Here is a 20,519-nt window from a genome sequence, read left to right on the forward strand (position 1 = left end):
ACCAACACAAGCAGCTGGGGCTGTTTGCCTTCTGTGCTGTCAGCTGTGCATGCCCCAAATGTTTTTCATCCACTTTGGTCAAAGCCACTTCATCCACAGAGGGAGAACGAAACATCAGCAAACCTCCAAACTATTCTCTTGTGAAAGGTTCCCGGGCTTTACTGCTAGGGGATGTTCTCTTTAAAAATAAACATAAAAAAATATAAACAGTTTTTTCAAATGTATTAAACACCCCCAAAAAACAAAACTAGACATTTAATTTCAGAAGTGTTTGCTTGGGGCAAGGACACTTAAGAATACATTTCTGGGGGTCAACCTGTAGCAGCTTCTTTCCCCTCTCCTTGCTGGGTTACCCAGTCTCCTGCCTCCTCCCTTGACACTGAAGGACTTTGATCATTTTCCGAGGTGCAGTCATCACGTCCACTGATTCCTGATGCCAGCAGCTTTGCCTGGATTTTGGCTCATGAGGCTCACCAGCGGCTGCAGCCTGTTTCTGCTTAGCGGAGTTGATTCTCTGCCTACACCCAGAGCAATCTGGCAACTCCCCCCCCCCACGCCTGTTTGCTGCCTTTCCTGCGTTCGGAGCTCCAAGAAGCTTCAAGTCAGCACAGCACCCTGAAATACTTCCTTTCCTGGCTTCTCCTCGGTGGTCAGTGCCTGCTGCCACCAAGCCACCCTCTTAATCACAGAATCACAGGATGGTTGTGGTGAGAAGAGTCCCCTGGGGATCATCTGGTCCAAACCCCTGCTCAAGCAGGGCCACCTAGAGCTGGTAGCTCCATGTCTCTTGCACTGGGGAGCCCAGAACTGGACCCAGCACCCTACACATGGCCTCACCAGTGCTGCGCAGAGGGACAAGAGCACCTCGACCTGCTGGCTATTCCTGGCCTAATGCAGCCCAGGACACTGTTGACCTTCTTTGCAGCAAGGGCACACTGCTGGCTCCTGGTCAGCTCAGCTCACAGAGTCACAGAACGGTTTGGGTTGGAAGGAACCTTAAAGCCCACCCAGTTCCAACCCCCTGCCATGGGCAGGGACACCTCCACCAGACCGGGTTGTTCAAAGCCAGGTCTTTTTCTGCCTTGCTGCTTTCCAGCTTTGTGCCCCCAGCACGTGCTGGTGCCTGGGGTCATTCTTCCTCACTGAGCTTCACAAGGTTCTTGTCAGCCCATTTCTCCAGCCTTGGCTGCAGGCCCAGCAGCACTGCTGGGTGCTCTGGGTGGCAGCTCTGCTCTCTCAGCTGTCCCCGTGGGAATTCTTCCCACTTCTAGCCTGAATGAGAGCTGCTGGTGCAGCCCCAGGGAGGCTTCTTCCAGACCCTGAGCTGATTGTTGTTCCCCAGCACCGCGCTCTGTCCTGACACCTCCAGAGCACCCCAGCCCAGCGCTGCCGCTGGCCCCACACCAGTGTCTGTCCACCCTCAGCTTCTCTGGTGGAGGCACAGCTCCAGCAAGGGCTTGCCTGGAGCCCATCAGCCGCAGCCCCGGTGCACAGTGGCAGCAGAGAGCCATGGCATGGGCCAGAAATTGAAAAAAAAAATAAATTAAAAAAAATGCTGTGGGGAAGCCCAGCTCAGGGTTATTTGAGAGTGGGCAGAAGGAGGGGAGAGTGGGAGACCAAAGGAGGCCAGAGCAGGGCACCTGAAGGTGGGAGGCCAGGGTGTTTGTTAGGCTGGGCGCTGCTCTCACAGCGCTGGTCCCCAGGCATGTACAGGAGCCCTGAGGCAGCCACCAGTCTCTGCTCCACATAGGCACTGAATATTTTAAAATTTACCCTTAAAGCTCTGCTGGAGCCAGGCGAAAGGAGCACACCAGCCCTTGAGCAGGGAAGTGATAAAGCCAGCCAGGCCAGCCCTGGGAACACTTTCATTTCCCTTGTAATTAATACTAGCATGACCCCGGCAGCCTTGGCAAGTGCCTGTGCAGAGACGGCAGGCTGCTAACAGCAAAACGCCAGCACATGAGATGTCCCAGTGGGGCAAACCCAGCCAGTGGCCCCCTGAACGTGGGACAACTGGCACCCCAGCTGGAATGGAAGCCCTTTCCTAGCAAAAATAAATAAAAAAATAAATAAATGAATACAGATCAAACAGCAGAGGGTGGGCAAAGAAGGAGTTCTGCTTGGGCAGAGCTTGCAGCCTTGCAGCCCTGCCGAAGGCTGCCCGAGGTTTCCAGCAGCCCCCTTCAGGCCTTGGCTGCCTGACTCTTTTCCGAACTGCGGAAGTTTAACAGCATTATCATGTCAATGGCGCTGGCCGGGCTTTCTGCGGGAGGTGTCCCAGCTGGGCCAGGAAACTCAGTCCGGAGCAGCCCTCAGCCGGGGGCTGCTGCCACCTTCCCTGGCCCTTGCAGCCCGCTGGGCCTTCCTGCGGCCCGGGGAGCACGGGGGGCTCGGGGGGCTCGGGGCCCAGCTGGGCAGGAGCCGGGGCAGGGCCAGGGGCTCGCTGGGGCCACGCCGGCGGCTGCGGGGTGCTGCGGGCAGGGGCAGCAGGGGGGCTCCGCACCCAGCACAGGCTCCGTGCCTCACCTTTGGTTCACCGTCCCACACGGCGCTTCCGTTAGTTGAGCAATAGCAATTCAGGGTACGGTTTCACTCGGGACGTTGCAGATTTAGCTGTAACTAAACAAAGGCTTTAAGCAGTTCTCCTTTTTTGTTATTTAATCCTCTCCTGCAGCATGAAACCTGCTCTGTGCAGATCTGCAGCTTTGCTGCCAGCAGCCACCACATGGAAACGCGGCCGCTCGGGCCCATCTCTTGTTGCAAACCAGAGCGATGCAGGTGCTGCCCGTGACAAACAGCCTCTGTATATGGCAGCTCTCTCCAGCTCCTTTCCCTGTCAGACTCAAGCCCCTCTCCCACGCCCAGGCCCCCTAATCACCATAATCAGCTCAGTTCACACATTTGGGATGGACAATTCAGGGCTAAGAGCCTGGCTCCTGCTCCTATTGAAAGCCAAGTGAAGGGGTTTGAATCAGGGCTGCCTGAAAATGCGCTGCTCCTCTGAAGCAGACCTGTCCCCTCCTGGGCACGGGGCTGGGGAAGGAGAGGTCTCCAGCCTGGCCTCCGGGGCTCTCACGGTGCTGCCAAGCTGAACTTTTTCTCCTGCTTCAGGCTTGTATCAGTATTAAAAAAAGCCTATTGTGACAGAAGTTTATTGGCAGCCCTTCTCAATACCCATCAGTGCCTGACACACAGGATGTGGCACTGCTGCTCGGAGCAGCTCTCCCTGTGGTTCCCTCCCATGGCTCACCCTAACAAAACGTGCCACCACGACAGGCACGTCCCCTGCCGGGCTTGGCACTGCTCGCGTGCGTGACCTGGCCAGCTGTGGTGTGGGCTCTGGCCAGCCGAGAGCAAGGAGTGACCTTTGTGCATGGCAGAAGGGCACAGAGCACGCAACGGGGACATCCTACGGGAAGCCTCATCCAGGACTGGCAGTGTGCCTGAGGGTAAGCAGAGCAACTTGGTCTCCAAAACTCCAAAGGGTGTGCCGGGTCACTGTGGTTGCAGGGAGAGTGGTGGCAGCACGGTAGGGCCTCCAAAGACCTCGCTGCGTTGGCTGGCCCCACTCCCAGGGGTGATGCTGCCCCGCAGCTATGGGTGATGCCATCACACCGGTGCTGGTACAGGCACAGGGCCTGTGGCAGCGGGCAGGTCAGGGAAGGAGAAGGTGTGCTGTCCTCTGAGCAAACGTCCCCAGGTGCTTTCCCAATCGCCACCCTTGCTTTGAAACGGTTTCCACTAGCACGGGAGCAGTGATTTGCCGAGTTTCTGATTTCCCCTGCCGTAAGTTAAAAAGCCCCCAAACGCAGCCCAGGCGGTGCCCGGGGGTGGCCGGGGTCCCCGGGGCTGCCACGCTCGGCAGCCCCCGTCCCCGGGCACGCGTCCGGCCGGGCCCTGCAGCCCGTGCCCGCCGTGCCCCTTCCCCGCCCGCGGCCGCCCCGTGCTCGGCGTGCCCCAGCCGGCAGCGGGGGCCCGGGGGGGGGGTCCCGGGGCGCCGCCAGGCACCGGCCGCACAAAGGCGCGGCCGCCGCGGGCCGGGGCCCGGCGCGGCGGGGGCGGGGGCCCGGCGGCTGCCCCGTGGGCCGCGGCGGTGACAGCCGGGGGCGGGCGGGCGGGCCGGGGGCGGGGGGCCCGGCCCAAGTTCCTGCCTCCTTGGGAACAAAGGGAACTCTGTCTCGGCATCTGTCACCGCCGCGGCCCGCAAACTTTTCGGTGCGCCTCGGCCGCTCGCCGCCGGCCCCGCCGCTGCGGGAGGGCCCCGCCCGCACCCCGGCCCCGGCGCGGCGGCGGCGGCGGCGGCGGCGCGACCCCGGCGCGGCCCATGCAAGGCCCCAGGCGGCGGCGGCGGCGGCCCGGGGGTAAGAGCGCAGCCGGAGCGGGCGCACAACATGGAGTCCCGGCGGGCTGCCGGCGCGGCGGCTCGGGCCGGGCCGGGCCGGGTCGGGCCGGGCCGGGCCGCCGGGGTGCGGCGGAGCGCGGCGGGGCTCGGCCGCCCGGCGCGGTGCGGCCCCCGCTGTCTTTGTGCGGCCGGGCCGGGAGCCGCCCCCCCCGAGGCGGCGTGAAAAGTTTTTGCAAGTCCCGGGTCGGTGTGCTTGGGTGGGTTTTGTTCGCGCTCGGCGCTGTTTTCCCCTTTGTTGTCGCTGGGCGCTTAGTTTGGGAGAGTTGCTTCGGGGCCGGGGGCGGTTTTTGTTGCTTTTCGATCGCTTCGCGGGCGGGGGGCAGCGTTTGCTCCCCGGCCTCTTTTCGCTCTCGCCGCGGTTTCGGGTTTCTTTCCCTTTTCCCGAGCTCCCCGGTGCGGGGCGGGCTCCCGCCGCCCGGCCGCCGGCTTTTGTGTGCGCGGCGGGGCCGAGCGCCCCGCTACCTGTTGCGGCGGGGGGCGGCGGGGGGTGCCCCGGGGCTGCCCGGCCCCTCCCGGCGCGGCCCCTCCCGGCGCGGCCCCGCGGCTGACAGCGGCCGCCCGGAGCCGCCCCGCGCCCCGCCGCCGTCCCCGCGCAGGGCAGCGGGCGCCCGCCCCGCGGAACAATGAGCGGAGCGCGGCCGGCGGCGCCCCCCCGCCTCTGCCCCCTCCCGCCCGGCTCCCGAGCGCTCGCTCCGCCGCCCGCCGCGGGGGCGGCTCCTGCGGGACCCTGCTCGCGCCCCCTGCGCTCACGCCTGTGAAGTCCCCGCAGACCTCCGGGGGCTCCGTGCGGGACGGCTGAGGTGCCGTGGGGCGGGCCCCCACCCCCGGGGGGCCTCACGCGCCCGGATCATTCCTCTCGCCGCCGGGCTAGGAGGGGGTGAGGTGCCCCCAGGCTCGGGCGGCGAGGGGGCTGCGCGCCCCCGTCGTCCCTGCGCCCCTGGCTGGGACGCCACGTGATGTGTGCTCTTTGGTTTCCACCTTGCCAGGCTTTAACCAGGAGAGATCTGCAGGCAGCTCCACCATGTCGGATAGCGACCCCGGGGAGGACGACGGTACCACATCTCTGGAACCATCTCAGTTGAACAAGAGGAAAAGAAGGGGCAACCTGCCCAAGGAGTCTGTAAAGATCCTCCGGGACTGGCTGTATGAGCACCGCTTCAATGCCTACCCCTCCGAGCAGGAGAAGCTCAGCCTCTCGGGGCAGACCAGCCTCTCCGTGCTGCAGGTATGACCCGGCCCCCGTGCGCTGGGGCTGCTGCTGGGCCCTCTGCCACAGTGCTGGGGAAGGGACGGGCTGGGGCAACCCCTCTGAAGACCCCAGAGGACTTGGCACGCTTGAAGCATTGGGCAGGAAGGAGGCAGAGAGGGAATGGCAGGGAGGCAAAAGTACTGCGTGTAGGCAGCCTCTAACTGGGAGAGGTCTGTGCCCCAGGGAGCAGTGGAGCAGGCGTTTTTCCCTGGGCACACCCCAGCAAAGGGGCCAGGCCACCTTCCAGGTCAGAGCTGGGCAGGGGACAAATGTCCCAGGAGAGAGCGCGCCATGCAGGGCTGGGCTCTGGCCTCGGGTGGACCACGGGTGGCACCGGGTGCTGGCTCGCCTGCTTGCCCCAGTCACAGTGGCAATGTAAAGGGGAGTCCAGCCCAGCCGAGCTCGTCTCCGTGGGGCTTCCTCTGCACCTCTGTCTCCTTGCCCTGCTCTCGGCGCAGTTGTGGCCAGCCGGCCCAGACACTGGTGTGTGGGCTGTGACAGTCTGTCTGGTTTCCCTCTCCCTGACCGGCACAGCAAACTTTCTTTTTAATGTTTTACTTATCTATTGAAATGCTGGCTGAGCAACAGATTTGTGTCCGGCCAGCAGCTGGGCTGCTGCTGCAGGGCAGGCTGGTGGTGCTGGGGCGCTGTCAGTCGGATCGGCTGTGGAGCGGTGATGGGCCCAGGGTGGTACTGGTGGTACTGGGCCTGACGGCTGTACCCAGCCCGGGTGCTGCCCGAGCGTTGGCTCCGTGGGGGCCACAGCCGCAACCGGGGACAGTGGGACTGGCCGGCGCCATGCAGCCACCCCCGGGATGGAGTGGGGAATCCTCATGCTGTGGTGGGGAGCTGTGGGAAGGTGCTGGCCCTTGGCAGGAGGTGTGAGTGAGGTTTCTTCTGCTGTGGGAGCTCCATACCCGGCAGAGGTGCCCGCAGAAGTGGTCGCCCCTTACCTGAAGGGGGGGCCCCAGCCCGGGGGTGTTGCGCAGGCCAGCTGGGGGCTGTCACTGGGATTTTTCCCTTGCTCCGAGGTGACACACGGGGCACTGCTCAGCTGTCCTCTGCCTGATGAGAACAAGCAGCCTGTCGGGGTGGTGGTGTGGGACACCCCACGGCAAGGCAAGGCCGGAGAGGCCTTGGGGGACAGCCTCAGGAGGGGTGCTTGAACCAGCAGGGCCGATCCGACTCCCCCGGGCGCCTCTTGAGCGCAGTGGCTGAGCAGGGCCCTGCGCCCTGCAGTTGTTTGTTTATGCGTGCCCCTGCCTGGCTGCCAGTGGCGAGGCAGCGGCAGTGCGGTGGCCCCAGGTCTCCAGGGCGACCGGGCAGCCTCGTGCCCCGTGCAGAAAGCCGGGGTCAGGAAGCTGTGCCGGCTCCCGGTGAGGCTCCCGGGCCAGCTCCGCGGCTACAGGCCTCCCTGCCCCCTTCCTCAGAGGGAGAGGGGCGCGCAGCGGGGCCAGGCTTTTCTTCCCCAAGAGTGCAGAGGATGCTGCTCTCATGGCAATGGTGGCTAAAAACATAAAACATTAAAAATAAGCCTACTGGCTTGGAAGGGGAACTGCCGAGGCTTGTCTAGCTCCGCCAGCAAGCGAATGCCATGCGGCAGCCCGCGTCCTGGCCAGGCGGTTGAGCATGCCCGTCTGCCGCGCTCTCTGCGTGGAGCTGAATGCTGGAAGGAGCAAGAGTGTGGCTGGGGGAGCCACTGGGATTTTGCGGGGGCTCCTCGGCACTGCAGAGCTGGTTGGGCTTTTTGTTGGTGCCAGAGTGCAGCCCTCTGGTTGGTGATTTACAGCTGCTGATGGCCGTGGGATCGCTGGAGCACGTCAGGGGCTCTTGGCAAAGGGTTGCAAGGGAGTGTGTTCGCAAGGAAAAAGGGGGTGAGTCTCACATATTTGAGGGTGTTAAATGCCAAATATTGTCTGAAAGACAAAAAAAGGACAACTGAGATCTTGCTGTGATTGAAGTTGTGGTAAGTTCTTTCTACTCAGGGGAAATATTTTACAGAGACATTGATTTAGGAAAGATTTTTTTTCCTGTTTTATTCTCTTCTAGTTGTTTTCTAGGAAGAAGGCAGTTTTTTTAACCTAGCTTTTTGTATAAAAACACTAAACAATATATGGTTGTTGCGTTTCTGAAGGGTTCCAGAGGTGTAGCTGCAGAGGTCTGCCTCTTTCGCATACAGATGTTTGGAAATGCCTTTAAAGCTAGCTTTGCTGGTTAGCAGGAGGCATGGAAACATGTCAGCGAATCGCCGTAATCCCTGCTACGCGGCAGGGGATGGGGAGCTCCGCGAGTGGGCACTTTGGTATCGGAGATGTCGAGGGAGGGTGTGAGAGCTGCGCCCTGCTTTGCCTGCGTGCTGCGGGGCAGCTCTGCCCGTGGGCAACCGCAATGAAGGTGCTGGGAGGAAGGGGCTGCCCAGGCGGGCGGTGCTGGGCAGGAAGCAGCCGGCGCTGAGGTTTCCATGTGCAGCCCGGGCAGCCCCTGCTGGGGCAGCTCTGCCTCTCTGAGCCACGGGAGAAGGAGGTGCAAGGTTGGGGGGAGCTGTGGGGGGCGCGGGAGCTGCTTGCTGACAGCACTGCACCCCTCTCTCCTCCCAGATCTGCAACTGGTTCATCAACGCCCGGCGGCGGCTGCTCCCCGACATGCTGCGCAAGGACGGGAAGGACCCCAACCAGTTCACCATCTCTCGCCGAGGCGGCAAGGCTGGTGACGTGGCCCTGCCGCGGGGGGCTGCTGCTGGCTCTGGGGTGCTGGTGGTTCCTCCCATGACAGCGGCGGGGGCCACCAAGGTGCTGCCAATGTCTGTGTGCCCACAGGTACTGTGCCACCCCGCCCAGGCGCTGGGCAGCAACCTGACGGTGGCGGGTGCCCGCAGCCCTGAGCGGGAGAAGCAGCCGGGCCTGCAGCAAGCGGAGCCAGACCCTCACCCCAAGGCGCCGCTGGGCACTGCCGGCAGCACCATGGCCCTGCTGGCACGGGCTGAGGCCGCCAGCCCCACCAGCGGACTGTTCAACACGCCGCCCCCCACGCCCCCTGAGCTCTTCGGCGATGACTTCAGCAGCTTCCAGCTGCTGGTGGAGGTGGCGCTGCAGAAGGCGGCTGAGCTGGAGTCGCAGCGCCAGGGCGGGCAGCTGCCCCTCTCGCCCCAGCCTGAGCCCCCAGGGGCCTCTGTTGCCAAATAGCCCCCAGGCCTGGTCCCACGGGGTGCCCTTCCTCGGGGGTGCCCAGCCTCCAGCCTCGTGCCACCCACAGGGTCCCTCTGGCCCGCAGGATCCCATGTCTGCCTGCACCCCCAAACAGCTCATCTCAGAAGCGGACTCGTGCGTCCCAAGGGGCTCCGGTACCTCCGCTGGCCACGGGGGAGAGGAGAGGAAGGGCTGTCCCATCCTGTGCTGGGGAAATGCTCACCATCCTTCAGAGCCCTCGCTGTCCGCACTCCTGGTAGGGACAGGACCCTGGGCAGGCAGGAGGACATGGCTGCTGCAGCCTGGCCAGTGCGGAAAGAGCTCTGCAGCTGAGCGACCTCTCCTTGCCACGACCGGCAGTCACTGCGAGGCCACAGAGCTCCCTCAGAAAACCTGCTGACTTCTTTTTCTCTTTCCTGTAAACAAGGGTCCAGCCAACACCACTTCTTCAGGGGGAGAGAGAATTCTTTCCCTTGCCTTTTTTTTTTTTAATCGTGTCTGTTTTAAGGACCACAGATGAAAAACTTTTTCTCCCAAATCTCTCTGATTTCCTTTTTTTCTACCTTTCTCCTATTTTTATGGAGGGCCTTTCTGGTACCTTGTGCTGGCCAGGAGCCGTGCCTTGCCTGGGGAGGCGCAAAGGACAGATGAACTGGAAACCTGAAGTCTGTGGCATTTTCTTGCACAGAAAACATGGGAGTCTCCTCTTCTGCCTTAGGGTGTTACAGATGCTGCCAGTAGAAATCTCCATGGTGCTGTTTAGCAGTTTTTTGTTGAAACATTTTCCCTCTAATTGTGATTTATTCGATGTTTTGTTTTGTTTTTTTATTTCTTCTACAAACATTTCCGCGACTTCCCTGTATTTCTCTCACGTTCCTGCTGAAGATGTGCACGTTGTCTCCTGGAACAGAGAGTGCGTTGCAGAGCCTGAGAAACGCCGACCGCAGGCTGCTGCTGGGGGTGGACGCAAAGTCGAGACTGTGAAATTTTTTGTATCCAACGTTTTTATTTTTAAAAAAAATATCTGGAAAGCAGCATGTTGCGGGCATGGGCTGCCTCTGTGTCCCTCTGCAAGTGCAGCACCCGCAGCCTGCGGCCTGCAGCCCCCGGAATGCGGAGTTGTCTCATCAGCCACGCTCGATGAGCCGCATGAGAGCCCGGGGGGGTGGTGGGGTTTGGAGTCCCGTTGCTCCCTGCTCCCCTCCCTTGCGCTCGGGAGAGCGTGGTAGGGCCGGTGCTGTGGTGCTGGTGACCTCTAGTGACAGCCGGCATCTGCGGGGAGCAGGAGCCTGGGCACTGCAGAGGTCCTGGGACTATTGTTTCACTGTAAATTTAAGTTAAATAGTGATACGTACACACATATGTAATCTATCCTGAGAAACACTAATCCTAGGTTATTAGCCTGATTGTTAAGTTGCATGAATAGAGATGATAACGTCCACAGGATCTGGTGCTCTGCAGCAGCTGGAGCCAGCAGTGCCAGAAGAAGGCAGTGATTTTGGGGTCTGTTTTTTCCCCTTTTCTTGTTCAGAGGAGAGGAGGGGGTGTTAGCAAGTGCTTCAGGGGCTGGGGAAGGTTTACCAGTGGTGCCTCACTTTGCCAAGTGCTCCCATGCAGCGCAGGGATGGCTCCAACGCTGGTGGTTCCCAGCTGGGCAGGGGCACCAGCACAGTGCTGCTGGAGCTGATGCTCACCGTGCGGTTACGAGCATTGCCTTTCTCAGCTCCCCCTGCTCCAATTTATGTCCAGCCTTTGCCCTCTGCCTCCTTTCTGGAGAACGTCCTTTATTTTAGGACTGCCTCCCTTATTTCTAGGTAGCCCTTCCCTACAGTGCCCTCTCCCTCACAGGGGAGGGAGAGGCTTTTCATTCACCTCCCCTTATTTTTGCCTCAGTCAAACCAAAGCGGGGATGAGTAGTGCTGCTGCACTGGGGGCAGGAGCACTACAGCTATCCCCGTGGGATGAATTGGTGTCACTGCCCTGGGGATGGACCGGGGGGTGATTTTTTGAATGAAACTTTGGAGCAAAAAACTACTGTAAATATATTTTTCTTTGTTCTTCTGTTGTCAAATAAAAGGTTTTTTGGTTTTGTTCTTTTTTTAAAATACGAGATCTGAGCCAGGCTGGATTATGTCATTCTTGGGTGGCTCACTTGCTCTTCCCTCACCTCATTACCCAACATGCTGACGCGCTGCAGGGCCAGCCCCCAGCTCCTGACACCCAGCCAAAGCAGCTTAAGAGGTCTAAAGAGCATTGCTGGGTTAGGAAAAAAAGGGGCCAGTGCCTGGCACTGGCCTGCACCTACCCCGCTGTCATTGGGTCTGGCAGCCACTGCATGCTTGGTCCCACAGCACTTGATCCTGATGCACGGGAGAAGGGAAGCACCCTCTGCCTCCTTGCCAGCATTGGAAAAGTGAGACAGCATTGCTGTTAACTATTCACTGAAGGGGAAAAAAACAAAAACAAAACCAAACAAAAACCACTGAACAGTGTGTCTTGACTGCGCATGAAGTTTTGAAGCCCCCATGGGCGGCTGGGCACGGTCCCTCTGGTACCCCCCCGCACAGGCACCATGGCAGGACACCGCAGTAGGGCTGGGGCTGGGCTCTGAGCTACTGCGCCTGCTCCTGCGCTGCCCCAGGGGCTCGGACAGCTTGGGGCAGACACTGGGAGCATGCACACTGATACTTCATTTGCTGGTGACTTCTAACGTGCACCCCCTGCACCGTGGTCCTGGTGGTTCCTGCTGCCTTACCTCATGCCCCCATGCCCTGGGCAGGGGCTGTGGAAGGATGGAGACAGCTGGCCCCCAGCCTAGCCTCACTCCTGCAGCTCCAGGGAAGCCCCCAGGCTACTCTGGGGAAGAGAACAGCAACAAAGGGCCCCTGTACCTGTGCTGGCTGCTCCTGAGTTCTGCTTTTGGTGATGGCCGCAGGCCGGGATGCAGCCAGAGCTGAGAGCCCAACCTGGGGCAGACCGTGCAGCAACGGGGATCCTGGCTGATTAAAACAGATGGTGCTCTCCCCGCCTGCCTTCGCCTGTCCCTCCCGCGTCCCCAGCGAGCACCTCCGGCACCCTGAGCCCGATGCTGGGCCGCGGGCATCCCCCCGCAGCTCAGCCAGGCTTTGGCCAGAGCCTCGGGGACCTGCCCTTGCCCCTGTAGGGAAGGGGCTGCCGCTTCCCCGCAGGGTTTGGGCTCCCGCCACCTTTCCTGCGAAGGGGCGCCGGGCAGGCACGAGGAGCGGGCAGGGGGCGCAGACATCGCTGCCCCCCCCCCCCGAGCCGGGCAGCAGAGCCCCGACCTCCCCCGGAGCGCGGCCTGGCCGCGGGGGCGCAGCCCTGCCCCACCGCTGCCTCCCCCCGCGGCCTGCTCCCGGCCGAGCGGTCACCGCAGCGCCTCCCTCCCTGCCCGCCCCGGCACCGGCGCCGCTCGGACCGGACCCGGCGCGGGCGAGGCGGCCAGGCGGGCGCGGCCCCCCCAGCGCAGGGCACGGCGCGGGGCCCTCCGGACGCTGGGCAGCCACGGGCCGAAACGGGCCGCGGGGCTCCCGTGGGCGCCGCGAGCGGCCGGCGCCCCGCCCCGCCGCGCCCCCCTTACCTCCTCGCCGGGAGCGATGCCGGGACCCGCCCCCGCGCCGCCCCCCGCTGCTCGCGCTGTGGGGAGGCGGCACCGGCCCGGCACAGGCCCGGCACCGGGGGGCTGCGGCTGCCCCGGGCGGGCCGGCGGGGGGCGGGGGGCGGCTGCCGCTCGGCGCGGGGCCACAGCGCCCGGCCCGCCCCCCGCCCAGGGGCGGAGCGCCGCGTGCCCCGCCCCCTCCAGAAGCCCCGCCCCCATCCAGAGGCTCCACCCCCCTCCAGAGGCACCGCCCCATCATAAACCCCGCCCCCGGCACAAGCCCCGCCCCCGGCACAAGCCGCGCCCTTCCCTCTCTGGCTCTTTGCTCCGGAAGTCCCTCCCCCACCTCAGGACACGCTCCGTAGCGATTGGCTAGCCAGACGGGCGCGCCCCGCCCCCTCCGCTTTCCCCGGAAGTACCCCGGATTCGTAAGGCCCGTCCCCGCCGGGCACTGGGGGCAGCCATTTTGTTTTGGCCGCCATTTTATGGCGGGAGCGGCCATTTTGTTAGACGTCACGGGGCTCCGGGCCGGGGCCCGGCTCCTCAGAGCCCCGCAGCCACCCGCGGAGGAAGGGCTGCGGGCACGGGCGCGTTTCACGCACGCGCACCCCTCGACCCGTGCCGCCCCCCCCCAAAAAACCCCCACACCCAGTCAGTGCGACCATCCCCCGAGCCCGACGTTAAACGTGGGTCGCGTCGCGGTGGGATCCCACTCGATGCGTGATGGCAGCGGGAGCACCGCACAGGACAGCACAACAGACCACGTTCACTCGGGCATCGTTCAAGATTTCACTTTTATTTATTTTTTGCCTTCTGGATCACCAACACCCTCGCTGAAACTTCTTTGGGATTCCACCCCCACCCCCGTGAAAGTAGCACGCTATCTCCCAGCTCATCCCAACGAGTGAACAACAACAACAAAAAATCCCCAGCGAGATCGCCCAGGATGGGACCAGATGCTTATTTTGAGGGGGTGGCAAAGAACTGGGTGGTGGCAGTCCTGGCTTCAAGAAGTCAGACTGAAAAGGAGGCCTACAAAGGGGAAAAATGGGCTAAAAAATATTTAGCAACCCTTCCTCTACCCAAAGAGCAGGAAGATAAGGAAAAAATAGTCATCTGATTACACACAGGGTATATATTTTTACACACACTTTTACACACATCTAGATATAGTACATGTAAAAATATATGCTATACATATGCCCATTCTCACCAAGGTGCTTTTACTACACCGTCTGCACTGTGTGTGGGCATGTATACGTGTGTATGAATTAAATGTACAGGTACTACTAACTGTATATGTGCATATGTACACATACGTACAGGCAGGCAGCCTACTCTCAGCTACCCCTGCCTTCCTCTTTGTACAAAACCCAGTCCTCCCACTCTGAAATACCAGCACACTCAACCCAGCCCTCCCCTGCCCCAGCCCACTTTGAAACAGGTCCCGTAGTGTAGCAGCTTCTTTCTCAACAAGCAATTCAGGGAAAATAATTTTGTGAAGGGCAGGGAAGAGGAAAAAAAAAATACCAAAGTGAAGCATGTGGGGATCATGTCTGTAGTTGCTCTGTGGTCCTTCCGTTCCCCTCCTGCGCCTGGGGTAGGGTACTGCTCTCGGGATCAGCCAGCCAACCACCATCCCTGCCCCTCTTTGCCAGCTTATTGCACATTTGCTTCTGTACTGCATTTCAGCAACTCTGCATTACATTCCACAGGTCCTGTCATCCTTTCACTTCATTAAAACAGGAATACAAACCCATGGCCCTGTCCCTTCCCACCCCTTCTCCCCCCACCCCAATATCCCCATCAAAAGGAAAACAAAACCCAAGAAAGGCTGCTTGCTAACAGAGTGCAACAGTAGTACACGCTGAATAGGTGTTCTCTTCAGGAGCTCTGTGGAAGAGAGGTTATTTCTAACACAGTAAACAAAGCCATGCAGAGGGTAGGAGAAAGGGAGCAGAAGGGGGAAAAATAAAGGATGAACGAACAGAACTAAGGAGGAGGAAGAACATAGCATGGCAAGTGCTCAAGGCTTCATGTTTTTTGTTGTCCTCTTCTTGTAAACAAGCTAATAATTCTCATTAGATAGAACAAGTAAAAATATTGAAGTTCCAAGTTGAGGGGCTGGAATTTCCAGGAGTCTGTTCAGTCCGTTCAGCAACACCACAGCCAGTGAGAAAACGAGGGGTATGTTTTTCTTTTTTTTTTTTTTCCTTTTTTTCTTTTTTTAAAATCTTCATTACTTAAAGCTGAGAGAAAAAAGCCAACTCAGGAGCCCTTTTCAAGGATGGCTCATTGTCTCTAGACTGAATAAATCACACTAGTTTAGAGAGAACCTTTTTTTTTTCCTTTTTAATGACTTATAAAAACCACGCGGTTCCTTCCTCTGCCCCTTTGCTCAAAGGCGGGTCTGTGCCTCAGGGACATAGATCTCGATGCTGTCTGCGCTCTCCGTGGCCGAGTTCTGCCGGACAGAGGCAGCCCGCTTGGCTGCCATGAGACGCTTGCGAGCTTCCTGGCGCTGCTTGTCTGAATCAGAGGCTCTGTCCCGGTTCAGTTGGGATTTGGACTTGGCTGGCTTCTTTGGCACTGGAGGGGGTGGTTTCTTCTCTTCCTTTAGGGAGACAGTAAGGAAAAACCCAAACATAAAATAAAAATGCACATACAGAAGCTTGCTCTCTGCTATGGTGGGGACTCATGTCCTGAGGGACCAAGTAATGAGATTGTGGAGTGTCAGGTGAAAGAAGCAGGAGCACTTCCCAAGCAAGACACTCATAAATTCAGCTTTCCCAACTTCTAGAACTGGAACATTTTGTACTTCATAGTACAGAGAGGTATTCTGTGGCCCAGACTGGAGTTTTCTGGCTATGTCTGTAGCCCAGCTGTGGGTCAGGGTACAACAGACAGCATGAAGACTGAACTTCACCTGGAACTGCAAAATTTTAATATGCTGTCCTGCTCGCAGCCATAGCACTCTTTCCTCCCCTCATATCTGGTAAAGCAGCCTGGCCCTGGGACACAGCCCATCCTGAATTTTCAAAAGGCTCCAGTAGATGCTTTTTATACCACCCAAATACCAGGAATAGTTGCAAACTACTTATGCAGTGCTTTTAACACTAGAGGCCTCCTCTGCATCACTGCTTTAAAAGCACCACTTCTCTCCCCCCATCGTAATATTCTTCCTCTTGTACAAAATTGTTTCCACTATTACTCAAGAGGAATGTTCTCAATGCATTGCAAGGCTGTGACTGCATGCATGGGGAAGATGGCTGATAGATGCAATCTTATAGTACAAGTGCTAAAAGCATTATCAGAGGCAGCTCTATTTTATGGAGAGATTACACTGCATAACTAGAAGGTGGTAAAGGTCCTACAGATTTTCTGATTACAGACAGGAGTTGATGTCAGGTACCTAAACTGTCTGCAAGGTGCTCTGGCCACTCCAAACTGCCCCACACTCACCTTTCTCTCCGGTGTCTCTGCCAATTGCCAGCTATTAGCTTTCAGGTGGTAGAGCTCATCAAATTTCATGCTGATGTCTTCAATGGACAACTGCAGGAGATCCCAAAACCCAGCTAGGTCCTGGGCTGTGGGTCTGGGATTGGCATTAGGATTCTACCAGGGAAAGCATAAAAGCATGTTAGAATACACCTTCCTGACAAGTACAGCAGTCTGCACAGGGTACATATTTACCCCTTTTAAACCTTACAGCTGCCCAATGACTGAAACTTCAGGAACACACAGGAAACACCAGCCCGAAGTGGGTAGAGGCATATGACCATCATTTACAGTCAAAAATATTTCTGTAGCAAACAGGAAGCAGAAATCCTGATGACATTTTTCCTATAGGAGCCTGAAATGTAATCCTGAAAAGGCACTGTAGTGAAAAGCAATAGCACTCTTCTCCCCAGAGCATCCGTCGTTAGTCTAGCCCCACAGCAGTAACATCCAGCTGAAGCTCCCCAGCATATGATTGAGCTAGAACACAGTTTTGTACTCAGATCATAACTTCAAGGGGCGTAACAATGGAAATTGATACAGCACAATGCAAAACACAGCTCTGACACCTGGAGAAACTGCATGCTGGTCTTCTCACAAGCAAAATTCAAAATTGTTTCAGATCACTTTGCTACATGCCCCTGAGAGAGTATCAGTATTTCTCAGGCTAGGTTGAAAAACTAAGTAGCTAAAGTAAGTTTTTCCCCATTATAAACAGAATTTCCCCAATTCTCAGGCATATGAACTGCCATCATAAGCCTGCATTGTCTCAGGGAAGCACAGGATCAAATCTGAGCAACACAGCACAAAGCATTAAAGAAAAGCTTCAGCACAGAACATTGCTGAAAGCCTGGCTGCTGGTGGTGTTGCTGCTAATCTCTCAGCCATGTTCAGCCAGAGATTAGCAAGGAGATGCCCAGCGCTTCATCCCCCCTCCTTCTCAAATAAGGGAGAATGGACCTCAAGAATTTTGCAAAATCTATGCCATGATAAAGCTTGAGGAGGGGAAAAAAAGAGAAAAACAAAAACCCAAAACTCAGATTCTCACTCATCCCTAAGTTATCTCCACTGAGATCTCAGCAAGGGCAAGCCTTTGCATTACAAAGAGATCCAATTCAAACAGTGCTTTGTGACCAAGCAGGGACAATCATATTGGGACAGTAACCATCCACATAAACTACATGCAAAGCAAGCATATTTGGAGAGGAACAGTGGCCTTTTCAAACACTGCCCCCATTTGGCAAAATCTGTGGTTCACCTCAAAAAGTCCTTTGGAAGTAACAAAGGAGAGTTGGTTTCCAGGACATGCAGCAAAACGGCTAGCTGACATACCAGAGCTACAGAGCGACTCAATGTATTTGGTGTACCCTGATGAGCAGCTCAAGAAAATTCCTGTGATAGCATGAGCACCAAAAGGAAACTGCAAACACTCATCCCTGAACAGAACACAGCCTAAGAACTGCCCAATCAGCCTCCCACTGCTCATCTGCTATTTAAAAACAGCATTCATCCATTGTGGCATGGTGGTCAGGTTGTAGGCTATACAGCTGCTTTGGCTTTACCCTGCAACCCTGTTCCACTGACAGCAGCCTGTTAATTAATACCTGATAGCGCTCCTATTGTGCTGTTGAAACAGATGTATCACCCTCCCAAACAAACAGGAAAAAGAACCAGACTCACCAAGTTTTGTTCACAGAGGCCGTGGAATTGCTGGAACTTCTGTGACATTAGTAGCTGTGCACTGCCCACTGCACTCAGGACTTTTCCTAAGACTGCAGTAGTGGGGGGAAAAAAAGGACCTCAATTGAACAGACCATCAAACAGAGCAACAAAATCAAGTGTATCTGGAGCAAGAAACACTCTTGAGTCATTAGGAGTTTCAGAGATCCCCAAGGAACTAACTGTTCTCAGATAAAGAAGCTGCACTGAAACTGCAGTCTGTGACTGGCTTTGCAATCTATTATTGCTCCTTCTAGAGCAGGCCAAAAGCAGGCCAACAGACCGAGATTGTTGCATCAGAGCTTATGGGAAGTTCCTTCAGCAGGCTTCAGCCCATCAAACAAGCCACAAGCACCACCTCAGTGAGTAGATCTGCTGGCACCTGCTTCACAAATCATTACCTGCTCTTCTGGTCGTGTACAAGGCAAAGATGGCAAGGGGCAGGAAAACTGTCTCTGATCTCCATTTACGAGAAGGAATTTGAATACTGACTGGCAAGGGTTTTTAATCAGGATGTTTTTAAAATCCAGGACTTTATGCTGCTCTTAGTGAGTCTCCAAGAAACCTTTGAGTATAGCAACATTCTTCTGCTCAGTAATGGAAGAACACTGAATACGGGCTTTTCCATTCCAAAGGCAGGGTTGAGAGGCCCACAGCGTGTGCAAATACATCATGAAAAGGGATGAAATGTTTTTTCTCCTCCCTGGCCTGCTGCAGCATCTACTGAATTGGTTCTGAATGTTTATAGATCTGTGCTTGGCCAGAGAGCCATAAGCTGGGCTTTCTTTATAGACACTATGTTCTCTGTTACAGAATCAGCTAGGAGATTGGTCTTAAGGTCAGTCTCCCTGTCTTTTCTTGACAGGGTGACCTGATACACCCCACCCCCTTGAGGCAACCAGAACCCTGGCGCTGCCTGTCCAGCTTGGCAGCCAGTGCAGCATCGCTGCGCAATAGGATTAGAGATTAGTTGCCCTCCCCCCCCCCCCCCCAGCAGTGACAGTGAGCTATAACCAAATCTCATCATCTTTTCAACTTTCTCAGATATTTACAGGCCCCAAAGATCATGCCCCCTGTAGCCTAGTTACCCGCTTTTGTCACTCTGTATGCATCTAGGCATGATTTTAATTGTAAACAGTACAATTTTTGCCAACTCATTTTAAAATAATGAAACAAGCCCAACTGGGCTGAACCCAATAAAGTCAAGTGGCCTTATGTTTCCTGTACATGTACTTTTGGTGTATTTAGTGTGAATTCATTAAAGTGTTCCTGTATGAAGAAACCTCCTCTTTGCTGTTAAGACAAGCCCAATCAGGCAGGCTCAGCAGTCACAGTTCCTTCTGCCCCACCACCAAGTAAACTTTCACCTGTCCACTCAACTACAATGCGTTAGGCAGGGACAAAGATCTCACAGCCTCCCTAAAAGCAATTTAGTCAAGCTTTCAGCTGTTTTGACTTGTCAGTGGATGATGGCAGCTTCTGAAGTCTTCTCTGCTGCATCTTAGTATTATTTCTCACCCAATCTGCTAGAGAAAGTTGCCTTATCCTTTCCTATCCTTTCCAAGGACAGACTGCTTCTTGTCCCACCCTCACCTCCAGGTTTCGCCATTACGCTGTGGGTAATCAGCCATCTAACCACAGAAAGCTAAACCAATACTTGGCTTTAATTCTTTCTCAAAGGAAGAGCTGCTAGGCTGCTCCAGTTTAGCATCCAGAGGCTGGCAGCACCTACCTTCTTCAGAGAGATTGTTCTCTTTGGTCTCCTGGTCCATCTGGCGGCACCAGCCTTCTAAACGTTCTGTTTCTGCCTGAAGCAGCTTCAGAAACCAGTACCCATCCCGCCGGCAGGCTCCTGGCTGTATGGGTTCTGATGGCGAGGTGGAGGATGTCTCAAGCCAAGGGTCAGGAGGAGGGAGAGAGGAAGGTTCCAGGGCTGGGTCACTGTTATCTCCATAGGAGAGGTTTCTCTTCATCTGTGAGGGCTTGGCTGGTTGCCTGGTACTGGTATCAACACTAACAGCGTTGTTGTGTTGGGGGCACTCAGCAACACCTCTCTCAGATGATTTACAGCTAGAGTTATTAGGTTCCTGCGTGTCAGAGTCTGTGTCCTGTTTGGAGGACATACTGCGAGAGTGGCTGTTTCTAGAGAGATCAGAACCAAACGCATTAAATAGCAGAACACAACTGGGCTGGCTGCACACGCCAACAATGAAATGCATTTGTTTATTAAGGCTGCAGCTGAGCTTTCCCCTGCCCCTCCTCACACACAAACACACACCACACATTCAGACAGACAGAATTATAAGGTTGCCTGCTTACTGCAATAGGCCATTCAGATGAGAGGACTGATGCACATCTATAATTACATCTTGGACTTTTTATTTCAAACTCCCATTGATTTGGCTGTTTACAGAACAAGTGCTGTTTTCAGTGGTGTGTGCTGCAGAGGAAGAGCTCTCCACGGGCCCCCATTCTACCCCACTCGCATTAGAACAAAGAACGGGAGAAGGGGAAGGTCTAAGCAAAACTAGAGGGAAGCGCAATTTAAAAGAAAAGAGTAAGAATTGCAAAAGCCTACGTCTTTCACTTACCGCCACTCGTCCTCTACCTGTACCCCGATGGACTGGAATTTGGTGGCTGGTGGAGGAGGCTCCTCTTTTGCCACTGGCTGAAGGCAGTCAACCTTATTGAACAAAAAAATACAGACAAAAACAGACACAAGAACTTGCTGCTGGAATTCACGTTAGTAGACCAGGAGGGCTGCTGCACACACACACAGCATGCGGACACCACACGTCAACTGGACTACAACTGTGCTATAGGAGAGGTGCGAGGCTGCTGCTCGTGTTT

General features: G+C 56.8%; 2 protein-coding genes and 1 long non-coding RNA gene across 14 annotated transcripts in view; 1 reads left to right on the forward strand and 2 right to left on the reverse strand.

Moving 5' to 3' along the window:
• The first annotated feature begins 3,358 nt into the window (after positions 1–3,358).
• On the forward strand, positions 3,359–9,676 carry TGIF2 (TGFB induced factor homeobox 2). Of its 2 annotated transcripts, none has more exons than XM_080558483.1 (3): positions 3,359–3,449; positions 5,389–5,627; positions 8,249–9,676. In XM_080558483.1, the coding sequence occupies exons 1-3, from the start codon at positions 3,374–3,376 to the stop codon at positions 8,831–8,833; spliced, it is 900 nt and encodes a 299-aa protein (XP_080414609.1). In that variant the 5' UTR covers positions 3,359–3,373; the 3' UTR covers positions 8,834–9,676. The 2 variants fall into 2 exon arrangements, with proteins under 2 accessions (XP_080414609.1, XP_080414610.1); XM_080558484.1 differs by lacking the exon at positions 3,359–3,449 and adding an exon at positions 4,310–4,361.
• Positions 9,677–9,822: 146 nt separating this feature from the next.
• Positions 9,823–12,622, reverse strand: LOC308179015. Of its 2 annotated transcripts, XR_013940104.1 has the most exons (4): positions 12,435–12,622; positions 11,728–11,835; positions 11,142–11,277; positions 9,823–10,160 (listed from the first exon to the last, which is right to left on the reverse strand). It is a non-coding gene; the product is annotated as an uncharacterized lncRNA (long non-coding RNA). The 2 variants fall into 2 exon arrangements; XR_013940105.1 differs by lacking the exon at positions 11,728–11,835 and having other exon boundaries at positions 12,435–12,619.
• Positions 12,623–13,228: 606 nt separating this feature from the next.
• DLGAP4 (DLG associated protein 4) overlaps positions 13,229–20,519 on the reverse strand; it is a 182,238-nt gene continuing 174,947 nt past the window's right edge. For all 10 annotated transcript variants that reach the window (XM_080558464.1, XM_080558467.1, XM_080558469.1 and 7 more), the window contains 5 exons: positions 20,261–20,352; positions 19,402–19,811; positions 17,631–17,722; positions 15,915–16,067; positions 13,229–15,066 (listed from right to left, as the gene is read on the reverse strand). In XM_080558464.1, the coding sequence (XP_080414590.1) occupies positions 14,851–15,066; positions 15,915–16,067; positions 17,631–17,722; positions 19,402–19,811; positions 20,261–20,352 (963 nt within the window). In that variant the 3' untranslated portion in view covers positions 13,229–14,850. The remainder of the gene's footprint in view (positions 15,067–15,914; positions 16,068–17,630; positions 17,723–19,401; positions 19,812–20,260; positions 20,353–20,519) is intronic.

The sequence above is a fragment of the Anser brachyrhynchus genome (assembly GCF_964034855.1).
Source record: "Anser brachyrhynchus genome assembly, chromosome: 16".
Classification (NCBI taxonomy): Eukaryota; Metazoa; Chordata; class Aves; order Anseriformes; family Anatidae; genus Anser; species Anser brachyrhynchus.